General features: G+C 35.3%; 1 protein-coding gene across 3 annotated transcripts in view; it reads left to right on the top strand.

The window, feature by feature from the left end:
* Positions 1 to 18,761, top strand: part of LOC113226213 (protein spire) — a 284,542-nt gene that overhangs the window by 184,538 nt on the left and 81,243 nt on the right. For all 3 annotated transcript variants that reach the window (XM_026458778.1, XM_026458777.1, XM_026458779.1), the window contains exons 5-8: positions 7,938 to 8,159; positions 9,693 to 9,865; positions 9,945 to 10,008; positions 12,310 to 12,424. In XM_026458778.1, the coding sequence (XP_026314563.1) occupies positions 7,938 to 8,159; positions 9,693 to 9,865; positions 9,945 to 10,008; positions 12,310 to 12,424 (574 nt within the window). The remainder of the gene's footprint in view (positions 1 to 7,937; positions 8,160 to 9,692; positions 9,866 to 9,944; positions 10,009 to 12,309; positions 12,425 to 18,761) is intronic.

Genomic DNA, 18,761 nt, shown 5'->3' with positions numbered 1-18,761 from the left:
ACGATAGATACCGACTGCTTCAACATTCCCATCATTATAATGATGGGAAAGGTTGAAGACAAGAGACGCGCTGGAAGACGTAAAAAGTCATGGTTACGCAACATGAGGGTGTGGACCGGACTCACGAGCGCGGTTTCGTTTGGCCACGGATGAATGTCCTCAGTAGTGGAGAAGCATTTTAAGAATAAATAATATTGTTTTGAATAAATAAGATAGCATAAGTTGCTTCACCACACTTTTACTCTTCCCCGTGTGTCTATTCACTCGTTTACTCTTTTGAAATAAGTTTGAGTCGCAATTTCCTCGTTTTCCGTGTTTTGTGCTAAATGGGTCACTAGAGCACGGCGCGGGCGGGCCTCATCAATAATACCGAGCTCGTTTCAGTGGTTTACATGGCATCGGGAAACAAGCTGAAGTCTCCCGAAGTTAATATAAGATAATACTTCTTTCTAGCTGTAAGCTGGACTCCAATCGACTCTCTCGAAAGTTCTTGTAGGTACGATGTAAAACCAATACCTTATCTTAAATTATTGATATAACTAATTCTAGAAATTGATAAAGAAAAAAGAGATATCCGTGTTTAATATAAGTGTTGCCTCAAATGCCGCAGCTGCTGCGATTCATTAAAACGTGCAAAGCTACGTAAACTTTATCTTATTCATGATAAGATTTAATTTCTTGAAACAAAGAAGAGAAAGAAGATGCAGCAAGCGGCGCAATTTGCAATATACAATATTAGAACATAGTTTTTTAAGGATACCAAGTGATCGGACGAACAAGTCGTGCGCCTGGTGGTCAGCGACACGCCTGTCCATAACAGAAGCAGTGCCACTCAGAGCTTTAAATCGCAAAGATGTGAGGGGCTCTGCCACGGCGGTCGTCACTCTGATACAAGTTGCAAGTCCAATGTGCCTATAATTGCACCAGCAACCGTACCCTTCAAAACTGTAACGCACTAATGCTTGGGTATTAGGCAGGGTGGAAAAACTTTTTCACAAGGAGCTCTAGTGCTACTAAAAAATTCTACTAAATAAAGTAGACATTTCTTTGATAGCAAAATAACAAAATATGTCTATGTTGCGACAATTTGAGACACACCCATTAATAAATTTAACATTACTAATTACATTAAATTGCATAACAATTAAATTGAATTTTATTAACGGAAAATTATTATTATTAATGAAGTAAATAATTTAGAATTAAATTGAATTTACTTTACAAATAATAGTATAATTATAATTAATTTATTTATATTTTAAAAATGGAATCTTCGCTTACAGAGTAGCACGTACCGCATACTGTCCTTACAATTATATTGGCTCACTCTCGTAAGAAAAGACCAATGTGACACCAGCTGTGTTGGAATCATGACGTTGCAGATAAGATTTACAAAGTCCAAAGTGTGTTAATTATTTTTTCTTTCTCACTATGATTGAATTATTTTTGTCGAAAGGGAGGCGGAACGTGCTATTTGTAAATTATTATTTATCTTCGTATACGAAAGCTGCAAAGCCAGTTGACAAAGTTGACTTCACGCTTTTAAAATAAATTGCAATTAAAACTTGTTAGGTTGTCGCTATAAATTCTCTATTGATTTGTGATAGCGGGTAATAGTCGAGATAAGCGTTGCGAGTTCCGCAAAGGAAGCGCATGCTGTAGAGCGCTAATTATCCCTATCCACCATCAATGAAGACATTTTCCCGATTTGATTTAGCCCTTCGTCGTGTTGCCAAATTTTAAGAACCTGATTTTGATAAAAATCCTTACAGTCAAATCCATGACAGTGACCGGTTTAGCAGGTAGTCTCGATCTAAGATGTTTAAATTAAATGTTGTAATGATAAGTGTATTCAAATGTATATATACAAAGAGCAACCCCCTAGAGTTTCCTGCTGTTTTGAGTTCTACTTCTTCCGGAAACAACAAATATATTGATAATCATTAATAACGATCCGGCTGGATTCGTACTAGCACTCAGGCAATCCGTATGCCAGGTGCTCTGCCGATAAAGTCACTCCTCATCTCGCGCTTACAGCATTAACTGCTGGGCTATCGAAGTTGACATCATTCGGTAGCTTTTGAACACTCTCTTTACCCTCAATCTGTAACACGGCATTGCTGCTTTACGGCAGAAATAAATAATTAATAAATAACGCACGCACTCGTAGCCCCGCGCAGGGGAAACCTGTGCCGCGGGTGCCATGGACACATACATACATAGACAACCACAAATTACACCAAAGTTCCATATAATGCCATATAAATATTTCTCCCAGCCTAGGAATCGAACCTGGGACCTCTGCGTAGCAGACCACCATAGTAACCGTTCGGCCACAGAGGCGGCAAAATAGGTAGATAGTATCCGAGTACAGCGGAATCGGCAGCTACAATTTACAGTTGAACAACTCGTATCTCTCGACATAATACAAAGAGGCCGACCATAACTCACTGTTTATTCTAGATTTATTGAATTATGGCCAGTGTTTGATAATGACCGTTCTACAAGAACTGAGAGTTAGTAACTCTAGGCTATAAGTATAGTGTTTAGACTATAACTGTGTTGTATGTTGTAGACGGTCGATAAATTACTGATTTTTTTGCTGTTGAAAATGGACTCTATGATATTTGTATTTGTACTGCATATGCAGCAAAATACGCGCATTTAATTTAGAAAATTGGTGCAAATTTCGATGGACTTTACAGAAGACAGCGTTTGTGCTATCTGGATGTAGTTCACTAAACCCAGAACGTTTTAATAAAATTCACATAAATACTTTGTGTAATAGGTAATCAAATTATTACTAATTCGTAAGGTAATGAAAAGAATGATTTGAAACTCTTTCTATATAAACATTTCGTCGGTGTTTTGCAGAAACGGCGAAAGCGTCATTTTGAAAAATTTTTCAGGGAAGCATGTTTTAGTTTTTCAGGATTGTTTTAAAATATTTACACCGTATTTTAACTTCAATTTAGTTAAAACGAAAATTGAATTTTAAAACGGGGCGTAAACATTTTAAAACAGAACTTAAGAAGGAGCAGAGGAAAATTTCCTAATCTTCGATTTGATTTTAGAGGAGTATATCCACTTTAAAGTTAAAAATAAAATATTGTATGAGTAACTACACGATATATTCAAGCATAGACACTAATCAAAAACATAAAACAATAAAGTTTCCTCGATAGATAAAAATCACGAAATGACCTCTAATTTTCACATTTTTTCGATTCATTCTCGAAATGCTACAGGTATTAGGACAAAAATTAGATAATTAATTATATTTATGCATGATCGAGAACTGTCACTACGGACTTTTTTTAATCCCCTTAGTTTTAGAGTTATTCCGCTAAAACGAATTTGGTACTTTTAATGCGCAAAATTCAACATCTCCTGTCGCATGTCACGCGAACTTCAGGCATATATTTGTTTCACAAATTTGGGTGGAGCCAACGTCAAAACTTTTTTGGCATGCTCCCTCTTAAATGAGACCAATATTGATGTATCCTCTTTCGAACAAAAAAATAATAACTTTGCCTTTTTTTTTAGTCGGCTAACAATGCAGATTTCTTCACGATGTTTTCATTCACCGTTAGAGACAGGTATTCCTACTAAACACTTACAAATGTACGTTAACTTAGAAGTTAAAATCATAAGCACGTGCCGCCTCTCTGGGCTACTAATGCTCGCTTAGATGAGACGTAATAAAGTGGTTTATGAAGTAGTTACCTGGCTAATTGAACTAATTGTCAATCATTAGTTTTATCGAACAAAAGTTTTCGAATTAAAACGAATAAACGGCTTATGAGAAGTTTTGCGTCTTACAAAGCTTTTTGAACTAATTTCGTAACCTAAAATTGGGTCTATTGCGAGGTTGCTCAACACCCCAATTATAATCAGTACACTTTTTACAGGTAAGATCAAATAAGAAACATGTTCCTCCTCCTCCTCTGTCGGTCCCTCACAGCATAGGATCGTGACTTTGATGAAGTACACCGTCAATGAATCTTCTCCACTGCACTCCGTGTTTGGCTAGGTGGAATGCGACGCTCACTGTTATTGCTAGACCTTCAGCCACCTGGTCACACCATCGATGCGAACTCCGACCTCTAGGTCGTTTGCCTTCAATCCTGCCCGTAACAATCACGGTCTAGCGCTTCTGCGTGCAATGTGACCAAAGAACTGCAAAATGCGGGCAAACAGACGGAAGATAAGTGTTTGTGATTTTGCAACTGCAATTCTTCTAGGACGGATACGTTCGTACGATGCGCAGTCCAGGGAATCCTTGATAGGCGACGCCAACATCACATCTCAATTATTCAATAATTTTAAGTTCAATGTTATCGAGAATGTGTATTTTTCGTGTTATACATAATCTTTTCACCTCGAATATTTATCGTCTATCATGTCGATGTATCTTCCCTGGCCAGATGATTAAGCTCCGCTGCATACGCAGTCCGCAGAATACGTGAGCTTACCGATGTTAGTACTGCTAGACTAGTTTACTTTAGTTACTTCCATAGTATCATGTCCTACGGGATTCTCATGTGGGGTAAAGCGGCGGATATTTAAACCATATTTGTATTGCAAAAACGAGCGATTCGTTCTGTGTACCGTCTAGGCTCTCGGGTTTCTCTCAGAGAAACGTTTAAGGAGACTGGTATCATGACTGTGGCATCACAGTACATTTACTCAAATATTTTATATGCCCATAAAAATATACATAATTTCAATAGGAAAGAAGATATCCATAATATTAACCTTAGAGCTAAATCCAAACTCAATGTACCACGATTTCGTTTAACCAAGGTAAACAACTCTTTTATGGGGAACTGTATACGTTTTTACAATAAGATTCCGGAGCATATATTAAGTTTATCATTTCCTAAGTTTAAAAACTACATTAAAAATATGTTGATCGAAAAATCATGTTACAAAATTGAAGACTACGTGTTAGATAAAGATGTATGGAAAGACGACATGGCTCGAGAATCCACACAAATTTGATTCAAAGTGTATTCCATAACATTTAAGTTTATTTGAAAACAGCAATCTCTAGAGTTTCTTGCTCGTTCTTCTCAGGGAGGTCAGCGTAGTGAACGAGCAGTAGCTTAAATGTGACGTTTTCAAGTGTAAATTTATTTTACCTATGGAATAAATAATCTTTGACTTTGACTTTGACTTTGATGGCATAGCCTACATTGTTGCAGCCTAGAATGTATTTACGCTGACTGCAATTAGTAGCCGCTATTAAATGTTCAAGCATGTGGATGATAGGGCACATGCAGCACGATGTCAGGTGGGTCATAATTTGAATTACACTACAAGCAATCGGGTTGCATCCGAAAATCCTCAACTGAACAAATTGCCCTTGCTCCGATCAGCATAGGCCTTTTTAAAGACTTCCAGACCGTTAATTAATGTACCACATGTCTAAAAGCAGAATTTAAAGTCTCTTCATAAAGTTTGTTTGTGGTGCCCTAAGACAACTAGGTCGTTCGCTGTCCTAAGTCTTCTGATTAATAAAGCAATCAATCTTAAACTAGATTGACGATTTATAGTCCTAGGAATATAAATTAATACTGTTTCGAGTTCCAATTGAATCGGGGTGTGCCAATACGGCCTTCGTGAGCATGTTTCATTTAGTGATACATTAAGGAAATGTTATATAGGTTTATTTATAGACAATTTGTTTATTGCCTATTTTTATTTATTGTACCCTTTATTAACGTCAATAAAAGGAGAAATAAAAAAGAGGAATAAAAATAAACTGCCTTGTTTGGTCTTCTTCATAAAGATACAAATATAGAGCAATATATACGCCTGTATAATAAGATTTTGGTTGATATTAAAAATAGTTCGTTTGCGGGGTTTAAAACTATAGTTTTTGCGTACTTTGGATGAGTAGCAAATATTGTAAACAAATGATAAATGTGTACAAATGTTTATTTACAAAGAACAACACCTAGAGTTCCTGTACGTTCTCAGTGTGAATATTTCATTATGTAATTTGATTACTCTTTGAATAAAACATAATATTGAATTGGATGGAAAAAAATATTTACATAATTTGATTTTCTGTGATTTGATGTAAATCATTAGTTTGCGCCAAAGTTATAAGTACGTCCATTTTTATTGTAAGGATAATGCAAAGTGATATACGCTGTTTGGAAAAGTATGTGTAAGAGAGGTAAAGTGTAAAACAATTTTTTTTTTAATTTTTTTATTGTGACTCGGCAAAATGACTGCACCGCGCCTGATGGAAAGTGCGAATACAGTCCAGAGATGAGAGTAACGGATGGAAAACACAAATATCTTCACTCCGTCACTATCATTTTGCCGGTCTGGCCAAATGCTTCTTCACACTACGTTTGAAGGACCCGATATTATAAAGGGGAGGGAATACATGCGCCGGGAGTTGGTTCCACAATTTGATGGTTCGGCATAAAAACGAATGCCAAACTTTTTAGTGCGGGACGGTATTGAACTGACCGTCCAACTGTGGCAACGCAGTCCGGCACGGGTGGTCCGCTGATGGAAAGCAGAGGAAGGGATAAGGTTGAATAACTCTTCAGAGCACTCACCGTGGTACAGGCGATAGAATACGCTAAGAGACGCTATATATCTGCGAAGTAACGACTCCGCATGCTCAGTTATATGAGGATCGTTGACAACACGGAAGGCGTAGCGCTGCAGTCCATCTAGGGCATCGAGCAAGTAGAGCCGTCCCAAAGTTGATTACAAAGGTTCTGACGACAGTTTTTGTTTTAATTTTTTTAGGTCTCGCTAATTTAAGAACTTTCAATTACATTCGATCTGGCTTATACATATATTCTTTACAATCATTACAATAAAGGTGAAGTGATACCCAATATAGAAATATTGACTACGGAAAATCGGTTTTTAGACGTTAAAAAAACGAATTCAACTTGTTTTTATAATTGATCATGAAAACAGGAGATACCGGCTCGTGAACTCGAAAAACGATTGGCTAAACATCGTTTCATAAAAATACTCATTCCTAATCAGTTTCATTTGATTGTTATTAGAGATATTTCAAATATTTCTAGAAAATGTTCTCGCCCGTGTCCCGTAATAAATACGTCAGATGACTATATGAGTTTACTTTACAGTAAGAGAGTAACTATTTTATTTTCAAAAGGCAACTTCAAAGCTTACGCAACCACAAAACCATTTCATTGATACAGATGTTTAATGAACTATGATGAACATGTTCGCCGAGAAGGGATTGGCTGACTTCTTTGCTGGTGTCTGGGCTCGTATTGCTTCCTTTTGGGACAGATTTGTTGTTCTGATAACGGCATACTGAGAGCTATTTCCGCCGATACGTCTTGTGGTCTTGTCCAATTTTTAGGTACTAACGTTCCATCCACCGCTATGCAAACAGGAGATAGACGAAGACCGGTGCGGGTCATATCTTATTATTACTTTATTTTACTCATTGACTTACAATTATATGGACGACGATTCCGCGCTAAAAAGTGTCCGAACTTATAGGGCGTTAAAATCGTATACAGAGCGTCATTCACGCTTTAGTCTTCGTTTGTTCGACGGACAGCGAAGCAAGCAAAATCAGACAGTACTGCGATGACATTACAATTTAAATTCAACGTTTTAGCTTTTTCATATTCCTTGACATGTCACTACGTTTAAATAGGTTGACTTGGGACATTTTTTTCGTGGTTTTTGTATTAGACCCGTCGTCCATTTATTTGTAAGTCAATGATTTTACTCTTATATGTTATTTTGTTTACATTATTGTTGTATGTGTTCTGTCATATTGTATATATGTAATATGGGATTTTTGACTGAAAATAATAGATAAAAGAATAAAAGATACCACGTCGTAAACCTAATTGAAGTAACAGGTTGAAAGGTGTTCACTATAGTAAACCTTATTACAATATTGTTATTTCCAGCGATGCGTGTATCATTGTGGTGTTGGAGGCCGGAATGCGCGAGATCGCGACCGCGACACCGCACGCGCAGCCGCGCACTACCGCGCCGTCTGCCGGGCGCTGGTCGCCGAGGCGCTCGAACTCGCTTCATTCCTCGCCAGAGTGCGGGTCAGTGGTGTTAGAGACCTCGGCGCTGCCGAGGACTCTGCTACTCAGTTGGACACTCTAAAATTTTCTGATTGGGTAAGCATATAATTGTAGCACAATATTACATAGGCAAATATGTGCCATTAAGAGATTTAAATCGCAAAGACCTGAGGGGTAATGCGCCACTGTGTGTCACTAAGTGACAAAATATTTTTTTTGAGACATCATAAAAAACCATAGCCCAGTTTTATAGCCCAGTTAGGTTCCGATAAGTCTAACACGTTAACTAGATTTTAACTATTTTCAAAAGAGAATTCTGTGGTCTATTTTTTCTATTTCCGCGTTGTAGTTAGTGGACGGCAGTACAGTGGCAGTATTTCCCAAGATGATATGTTTTGCAAGAAGCTTTACTGTTACTGAATATTTATCAGATAGAATTGTACCATAAATGTATGGTTACAAAATGACTACATATCAAAAAGATTACAAAAACAAGTACAATAAAACGACTACACATCTATATTGCATTGACTCAAAACCGTATAGTTTGTGGACTGTTTAATGAAAAACATAGTTATTAGGGATGTTTCACCACCATGTTATAATTATTAATATAATGATCGTATACTTAGAAAAAATTCCTTCGATCTAGCTGGATTCGGACCAACGTCTTCAACTTCAACTCTCTCTGTTCAACTAAGCCAAGGAAAATATAGTTGCTGTTAAAATGAAGCACTTACTGTGGTAGAGTCCAGTGAACATCAATCTTTGGATCTTAACCTAATGGGTTCAAGATCGAACACACAGAAAAACGCGTTCAATTAGAGAAAAAAATCGGTGTTTCACAAAAAATCGCAATAAAAAAAAGTAAATCTTAAATGTCAATCTTAAACTTAACCTATAAAACTTATAAAATGTCTAAGTATTTTAATAACTGATTTTATTATTAATTTACCTATTAATAAACTATGAATATTAGCTGCTTATCTATTTGCATAAAATATTTGTTATATACATTGACTTACAATTATATGGACGTCGGGTCCGCGCTAAAAAGTGTCCGCACTTGTAAGGCGCTAAAATCGTATACAGAGCGCGACAGTCTTCATTTGTTCTACTGACAGCGCGATACTGCGATGACATTACAATTTAAATTTCGAATATATTGACTTGGGACATTTTTTTCGTGGTTTTTGTATTAGACCCGTCGTCCATTTATTTGTAAGTCAATGGTTATATATATATACTTACATTCATAGTAATAATAAATTAATGTCCGTATGTTACAGCTGTGTTATATGTACTTGTACCTATATCTAACAAATAATTTTTCGATTGTAGTCTAACCGACGGATATGGAGAGCTTTACAAGTAGGTAGAATTGTGCAACAGCTTTCTATTTAGATGTATGCATTGTCTTACATTATATTTTATTCCATTATATAACGTATATATAAAACTAAAACTATTATATATCTCAGCAATTGAATTATGTACAATTAAAATACTTTATTATGCATGCCACATGTATATTTTATCTATGAAATAAAAGTATGCTATGAGAGCGCCTGACGTTAGTTAAATAGCAATGTTATTCTATTGAAGTCTTTGCTTTACAATTTTTCACAGGCGCGGTTTTGGGTGCAAGTGATTGGAGAACTACGCATGGGTGTTAAACTAAAGAAAGTAAATTATTCAAGAACTCCTATAGAATACGAATTGACTCCATATGAAATTTTAATGGATGACATCAGGTCTAGAAGATATACGTTAAGGAAAGTTGACGGAGCGATACCTCATAGGTAATCAAATTTAATTTTTATCAAATATATGTATATACACGTTTTTGATTGAGTACTAACGTATTGTTATTGCTTTCAGTGTAAAGAAGGACGCTCACGCAATGATTCTCGAATTTATTAGAAGTAGACCGCCTCTCAAGAAGGTAAGAACTTACACATCTAATACAAAAAGGATCTATCTACATACGTACTGATTAATAATGGTCTAATCATGAATTAAACAAATTAGTGGAAGTCTGAAGTGGGTGTTTCTTGTAGCTATATATCCGTAGATCAAAATCGTGCGTAAAAATCAGATAATTGAAAATAGTGCCATCTAACGTTGAAATGCGGAACTACGGAAACGCTTGTTTGGTGTAGTATAGTAACTGTTTAAAGAATAAGATGTGGTACGATGAGTTTTGATGGTAGCAATAATAAACGTTACTGGGTTTCAATAAGGGTTATTTCTTTACGAAATGGTGCTTGCTCATTGTCTAATTTTTTTTGATAATCGTATATAATCAACACTATGTTATCTTAGTATGTAATGTAAGAATAAGTTTACAAGTATTAACGACACTGGTATGTACTGTAAATGTTTATTGTTGTTTAAAGCGTATTTTACGGTAAATAGAATTCAAATTAAGTGCCTGGATTTTTTCTTTAAAAAAAAATAAAAAAATAAAAATCATTTGTTTCGGGCGACAATAACCCTGTCTAATTAAATTATATTGAAATTGAGATTATTGAAATTACAATCGTTTTTAAAGCATACTAACCTCACTATTATCCCGAGACAAAGATAACGACCTAGACGCCATTTATTTATAGATTTATTATATCGAGAAATGGATAACATAGGCTTAGTTTTCGCCACCATAAAGTTTTGATTGCTTGAAAATACCTACGCAACAGCTTTGGTACTTATGCTATTTGATATTATTTCCACTAGTTTCTTTAATGCATGATTTTAATAATAGAACATTTTTAAAAATACTTCTTTATCTTATATAAATATCCCTGAATATAAATTATATATTTGTATATATAAATAATAAAAAGTTAAGTTGTGAGCTCTCAATTCGGAAAGAGATTTAACACAAAAGTGCTAGTATTTCTGTCGTCTTATACGAAGTACTACGGGACATGTATGTAGGAAACTTCATGTCTTTTTTTAGAGGCCTCGGAAAAAAAAAAACCTGAATTATCTATATATAAACTACACTATAGTCCATTTGTTTATGTACTTAACTAAATGTAAACAATCTTGATACTTTTTATTGAAACATGCTTAACAAATCAATAGGTATAAAAATAGGCATGCAATTTCATATACATGCAAATTCAATAGGCATATAATTTTTTCATTGTGGTTTTTTTGTGTTAATATAAAAAATACGTATTTTCAATTATTTTTTGTGGTGTCAGGCGTTGAAAGTTTTTTATCTTGCCTTAGAGCGTTTGTGCATTACGTCCCATTCGTATCAGTTCGGAATCCGAGAAATGACGGTCCGGAATGTCACAGGGATCATTTTATTTCTTAAGGCCCATTTAGATGGAGAGAGTTTATCGCACGCTTCGTGACGAAAAATCGTACGCGATTATCGTAAGATTATCGTATCATAATGTTTACATTCAGGCAAGAACTAAAATCTCGCCTACGATCATACGAGATTCGCAAGCAACATAATCGCCTCCTCGACTGTTTACGCGGAGAAATATGTAGTAAGGAGATTCTTGCCTACGAGTTTTCGACTTGTCTAAACACGATCTCGTATGACATTTTTTCAAGTTCATACGATTATCGTACAAATCGGTTCGAACCGTTTTGCGTGCGAGAATTGCCATTCGAGTTCAGTGATTACTGCGGTATTGACTATGGATATATCGAAATGACGCAAAAATCATTCAAATTTGGAATTGCTGATAATATTAAGTTCATTGCACTGTATAGAAATATATATATATATTTTTTTCAAATTTTACAACATATCTTAACCGAAATTTTTTTTTCGTTCTCGTTTCATTAATTCTTGTCTTAGAAAAGCAGTGATAATCAAAACACCCTCGCGCATGGCACTGGTGGTAGAAACGGCTGGCACAGAAACACGAAATACGATTTTTGCTTTCGAGCTCTGTTTACACGGAGACGTTCAATATTGAAAGGCGAGGCGATTATCGCTCGCGTGGACGGTCGATAATCGCGTATGTTTAGACGAGGAAAGTTTTTTATATTCTTTCGATAATCGTATCTTCGAGACGATAAACTCTCTCCATCTAAATGGGTCTTAAGTGTACAAGCGATATTTCGTTTTTTTTTTCGAGTTTTCTAGATTTGTGTAGTCTCGGATTCGGAACGCGCTAAGTGGACGGGAGACAAAAACTTTGGGAAACCTATGTTCTGCATGGAACAGACTAGATACTTAAACCTGAGTTATTTACTGAATACTCTGCTTGCACAGGCGTCGGAACGTAAGCTGCCGCCGCCGCGATTAGAAGTAACTCCTCGCGAACAGCTGCTTCAGTCCATCCAGGTCGGGAGACAGCTGAAGCGTACACCTTACTCCAGAAGATATTGTAAGTACTAAAATTAATAAATACAATATTTAGTTATGTATTGTGTATGTAGTAAACTAGGATCTTGACAGGGTAGGTACTTTCTTTGAGTTTACCAACTTAATTTTTTCAAATAAACACATCAAATACGTTGGAGATTTTAAGTTGTATTTATGGTTTTCAGCGGTAGATCCATTTATGTCGTAGTGGTCATCGAAGGTTAAATAAAAATTTCCTGTCCTAGTTTACCCTTTCTTCCTTGTTCCAGATCCTATTGCTTATCTTCCCTAAATCTGCAGACTGACAATATCCTAACTTGCTTCATTAATAAATTCACTGAACATTTATAACACATTCCAAAATAAATTATGTTTATTTTTTCTGTACGCAGCATTTATCTTTGATTTTTATTCCAATTATTTATTTGTTGTTCCTTTTATTATTTAATGTTTTGTATTGTCATTGTATAACACTAGGTACGACTTTTGAAATGTATGTAACTGTAGGCTAACCGGTCTTAGTGAGGACGCCCTAAAGAAAATTTGTAGCATAAAAATTCTACGTTATCTTTGCTCTGAACATTATGTAGGGCGTTTTTGATTTGTTTTAAAATGTGTTTTGTCATGTGTAGGGTTGTTTGAAATAAATATACAGACGTTCACACATTTATCGTACGTCTTTTGTTTTGTCGGTTAATATCAATAGTCTGTTCATCGAAGTAAGCTTCGCAAAAAGCAGCAAATGCCAGAAGTAACTAAGCAATGGTGTCACGTAGATCGATTGCGACATCAAAAGATCAGTTGTGCACGATCTAATTTCGCAACGCACTGACACACAATGCAATCACACACTTATACTGTATACTTCTAATTTACTATCAAACTGAGTTCTAGCTGTATACTAAACTGGTTTGTAAAATAAGATTTATATCCTCACCATATTTTGGAAGCATAATACAGCGAAGGAAATCATAGTGCACGTCACTTCTACGATAAATGTAGCCTAAACAATCATAGATTGATAGAAAAGATATTAACACGTTTATTGTGTTTTCATAAGCATACATAATAATATGAAATAAAAAAGAAAAGACTTAACATGAGGACCTATGCCTCCATTATCTCAGGTCACAGGTCCAAATTCAAAATTTGGCCTCGTCACTACCTGTACAATTGCATTTTATTTTTCAAGTTATAAAGATTTCTTGCATCTGGGTTTAAGCCATAGGTTACATTTTGCAGGGTATGTGCAGGAAAATGGACGTCGTTAATCAATAGATGGCGCTGGCATCTCTTTTTTTGCCACACAATTTTTAGATAATTTTTCAGAACCCGAAATATACTTCGTAAAAGCAGTGTATTAACTTCAAAGCATGTTTAAATAAAAACAAATCTAGAAGTCAATAGAAAGCTTGGATTTAGAGATATGTGTATGTATAGGGAAAAGATACTTCCCGCGTTAGCGACCAGTGTTCTTATAAGCTGGTGACTCTATACCGCACCTTGTACATAGACTTTGGGCTAAGCAATTCCGTTCGAAAATTGTATAAGGTTTGATCTACAGTGATAACAAGCTAACAAAAAGAAAACAAGTTAATATAAATACATAACCAATGATCGGTGTTCCACATATATGTATAGATACATCTATAGATAGCTACATAGAGTTGTTAAAACCACCAAATATTAATTATTTTTTTGTTTCGAATTCCGGGTTTTCGGAAATGGTTTTACAGCATCGTAGAACAAAACTATTAGGAAGTCGAAGTTGGATTTGAAAGTAATTCTCATGATGCCTTGTAAAAAATGTAGTAGGTAAGCTTTTACCAAAACAGAATAAAAATTTAACGAGAATGAAAACTCTCCGCCGCTCCTTAGCTTTAGATACCGCATGTTGACGGTCACACTGACGGAACGGCGACATTTGCTAGTACAACTTAAGGAAAAATATTAATTTAAAATTTTATTCACGAGGCGAATTTTAGGATATTTTAGTTTGCATGACAATCGCTGTGATCGCGCTTTAAAAATATTTTATTTGAATTAAAAAACACAGATAACAGATGTTCATAAATTCGAACCACTAGATTATTTTAATCCTTTTTATACATTTTTTACATTTTTGACGGCCCTACCCATGTACGGCTATTTATCTTCATAAATAGAATAAAAAGGAGTTTCATTCATTCGGAAATCCATTTGGTGGTTTTAACAACTCTATGTCGCTCCTTGTAGCTATATCTATATAATTATGTGGAACACATTTTTCCGGCCATTGTATGTACATAACAAAAAGTACGCATCTAATTACTGTTTAATTTAGTTTAATGTATGATAGTCACATATCGATGGCTTTCTAGAATAGCGTACTATCTCAAAAACAACAAATTGATTAGGAATATACTTAAAAAAAAAAACGATAAATGCCTGGCTTGTAAAGGCGATGAACGTTATATTTCTTTGATTTTCACGGGAGCATGTTTTTGGTTTTAACTACTATTTTAAAATATTTATAAAATGAAATTTTCGGATTTAAATATTTTAAAACAGTTGTTAGAAAGTAAAACATTTTCTCTGAAAAATCTTCACAATGTCGCTTACGCACAACACTGATGATATACTGGCTCAATAATGTTACGTGATTATTTTAATCAATGAAATAAAATGAAAAGTATATTCTAAATACAAACTTTTGTTTGGGCCCATATTTTTGTGAAGCAGCGATATATTATAATTTTATTGACCGTGATAAAATTATTTTTTAATTTGTCACCTCTTGCAGTATTAATAAACATAATTTACAATGTTGACAAAAAACGATCATTTCTATTTAAAACTTTGCGATCTAAAGTTCTGAGTGGCACTGCCACTATTATAGGTAGGCGTGTTGCTTACCACCAAACTCACGACATGTTAGCTCCGTCACGTGGTATTACTTATTTAAAAAATATTACGACATTGAATTTAAAACTCAACGACAACGACTTTATAAATAACATATTTCCGTCCGAATTGCAATTTACGTTCACATTATGCCCTACGGCTAGTGTTGTCACTTTTCAAAATTACGAAATTAGTAACAGCTATTGTCGCGACAAGTTATTAATAAACAAATAGACTTATACAACATTTTAATTAAGGAAAATTAGGCATTGGGATTGCCTGATATTAAATTCCTTTGTCTTCGTGTTCGTAACCGAAATTAGAATTAATAAAAAGTCTTCAATGGCGCATGAATTACTTTGTGAAAGTTTCAGAAACAAATCGGCGGGATTTTGTAGTTATAGTTTTTACCCAAATTTGTTTTTAGTTTAAGTTTTTTTACGTTTTGAGTTTTTTAATTATTTGTCAATAAGCAAATAAATAAATAATGAATTACTTTGCTAGTTTTTATTGTTATTATTTTATTTATTCACATTTGAAATTAGAAGCTCAGTATTATAACACATTTCATTCAACTGTTGACAAATATGACATATCACTAAATATATTGTTATTTAAATGGCCATTTATCTCAGACATTTTAGTAGTATTATTTAATATTATCTTTGAAACCGGTGTGCAGCCCGATTGTGCTCAAGAGTACCAAGGTGTGTCCTGTCTTCAAGGTGAAGGGTGACAAGTGTGATGTGAACAATTACAGACCAATAAAGATTGTTCCCACTATATCTAAAATTCTGGAATCTATCCTATCTTCCCACATAATGGGCCACCTTGAGGACAATGAATTGTTGACGGATAGGCAATGTGCATACCGGCAGAAGATGTCTACAATTACCGCGGAACATAAAATTTGACTGCTTAATTACCGGTCTGGATGAGAAGTATCAAATGGCAGGCATATTTTGTGACTTGTCCAAGGCCTTTGCTGTGATTAATCATGAACTAATGTTGGATACGTTACATCATTAAGAGCCACAAACTTCTCACCTCGTTATTATCGGATCGGAGGCAAGTGGTAAAATTATCGTCGAACGGTAAAAGACTGGAGTCCGTTGCTGGTAGTGTGAACTTAGGAGTTCCCCAAGGGTCTGCCTTAGGAAACACGCTATTTCTATTATATATAAATGGCTTTAACACTGCCATCACAGCCGGCCTCTCCGTACTGTTTTCAGATGACACAACAGTCATAGTTAGCGCGCGCACGTACGATTAGCTGGGAGACAGATTCAATGAAGCGTGTGAACATATCCAGAGGTGGTTTTCATCGAATAGGTTGCTGTTGAATATCACTAAATCCATCATCATGGTTTTCTCGGGTCGAAATCTCACAGTTCTTCCGTGTGTAGCAAGCAGTCCGATGCCGATATGCAATGAGAGTAGGTTCCTTGGCTTCACTCTGGACTCGAACCTTAACTGGAAGTGCCGTGTTGACAGACTGTGTGGTGCAGTCTTTGCGTTGCGTAAACTGAAATTGCTCATTTCTGATTCTGCATTAAGACAGGTTTATTTTGCACATTTCCACTCGCTGATGTCGTACGGTTCACTCATATGGGGTAACTCCACGGATGCCAATAGAGTCATGCTAATGCAAAAACGTGCCGTACGCGTATTGGTTGGGGTAAAACACAGACATTCCTGCAGAAATCTCTTTGTAGTGCAACGCAAATGACGCACTCGAAATTATAATGTGCGTTAGAAATAATCTTTCTTCATTTGGTACTGTAAATGTTTCTGGCATCCCACTTCGCCGTACCGGTCATTTGAGAACAGTCCCCCGACGCATGGCACTTGCAGAGAAAAACCCGCGTGTCATCGAACCTACTTACTATGAGCGTTTACCCGCTACTATCAGACTTGAGGCGTCTGACGAAACATTTGGGCGCCGGCTGACAGACCTTTTATTGAAAAATCCTTTGTACTCTGTAAATGAATTTAAGACTTAAAATTCTAACGATGTTGAGCATTTTCTATTTTTATTCTAATTTTTACCGCATTGACATACTTTGTATAATTGTTATCAACTTATGACGATCCTTGATGGAGAATGATATTTGATATGTAATTTAATGACAACAATATTATATAATGAATTGTCAATTTTCTAATTATTGTATATTTTTCTTAGAATTCATTTTTTTCTGACGATCTCAATATAATTTCTTGCACTTTGACATGTAGTACAATTTATACTGTAATGTTTTATTTGAGAAATAAATGAATCTAAATCTTAATGAATGAGTGTTCTGTTCTTTAATGAATAAAAAAAAATGCCTTGGCGTTATTATTTGCGGCTAAATATCTCATATTAAATTGATTGTTTTACAACCATGTTAAACAGTATATTTGTATCAGAACCTATAAAATAGGTTAGTGAGAAAACGGCGCCAAACCGTCTGCCTCTAAGATGAAATGGTTCTAGGTCGCCGGGAAAATCGATCTGTTCTTGATGGCCAATATTCTGCTGTAAGAGACCTTTAAGGTTTCTTATTCATTTTTCGCAAGGAATTCGCTTTAAAAGTCGAGCAGCAATGTTCAAGCATTTTGACAATTTCAAGTTTAATTTTGCTTGCCAATGAAACAAAGGTATTTTGAAATTGAATCTGGACTTGACGTAATTCATTATACAAACTGTAATAAAAAGGTCGGACAATATTTTAACGTAGGCATACGTACTTATAATAACAAGAATTGTAAGGAAAAGAATTCTTTTAGAATAGAATAGAATAGACATTTGTTGCAACGCCACAACACATAGATACAAAAAAGAAATATTGATACCACTTAGACAAGCAAAACAAAACATAAAGACGTAATTAACAAATTAAAATAAAATAAATAAGACAATAACAGACAAAGAGCAAAACAGAAAAATACTAAATATAACAACTACAAATCGACCCCTCCTACGTAAAGTATCGGACGTCGAAATTGCCAAGTTTACAGGGGAGCGATTATGATTATAAAATAAATTGTGGTTGTTCATCTAACCGATATCTAGGATTTTATAATACTCTATGTGCGTAACGAGCTTTGCCGAATAAAACTGAGAAATGCTAGTCACGTGTTACGCACATTTCAGTGAATTCAAAACTTTAAAACCCTTGTAAACTTGGCAATTTCGACATGCGATACTTTACGTAGGAGGGGTCGAAATGTTGTACTGTTGCACATGAGTGTGCGGTTATGGCGTATGCAAAAGGACTTCATTCAGCATATGCCACAGCCGCAATTGACTGTGGCGCTGGTTTTCAATGAGCCCTAAGTTTTCATTTCTGACTGCGTACTTTTGTATGGGGGTTCATGGGATTTTCCCGAATTTAGATTATATATTACACACTGTACGGTGCAATACCGTACATTGTGTTTGTGCAGCATTATAATTCACAATCAGGCATCGCGCAATGTACGTCATTTCA

This window comes from Hyposmocoma kahamanoa, unplaced genomic scaffold, assembly GCF_003589595.1.
Source record: "Hyposmocoma kahamanoa isolate Upper Pololo Valley unplaced genomic scaffold, ASM358959v1 182, whole genome shotgun sequence".
Taxonomy (NCBI): Eukaryota; Metazoa; Arthropoda; class Insecta; order Lepidoptera; family Cosmopterigidae; genus Hyposmocoma; species Hyposmocoma kahamanoa.
The sequence above is the reverse complement of the archived record's forward strand: the minus strand, read 5'-3'. Positions and strand labels throughout refer to the sequence as shown.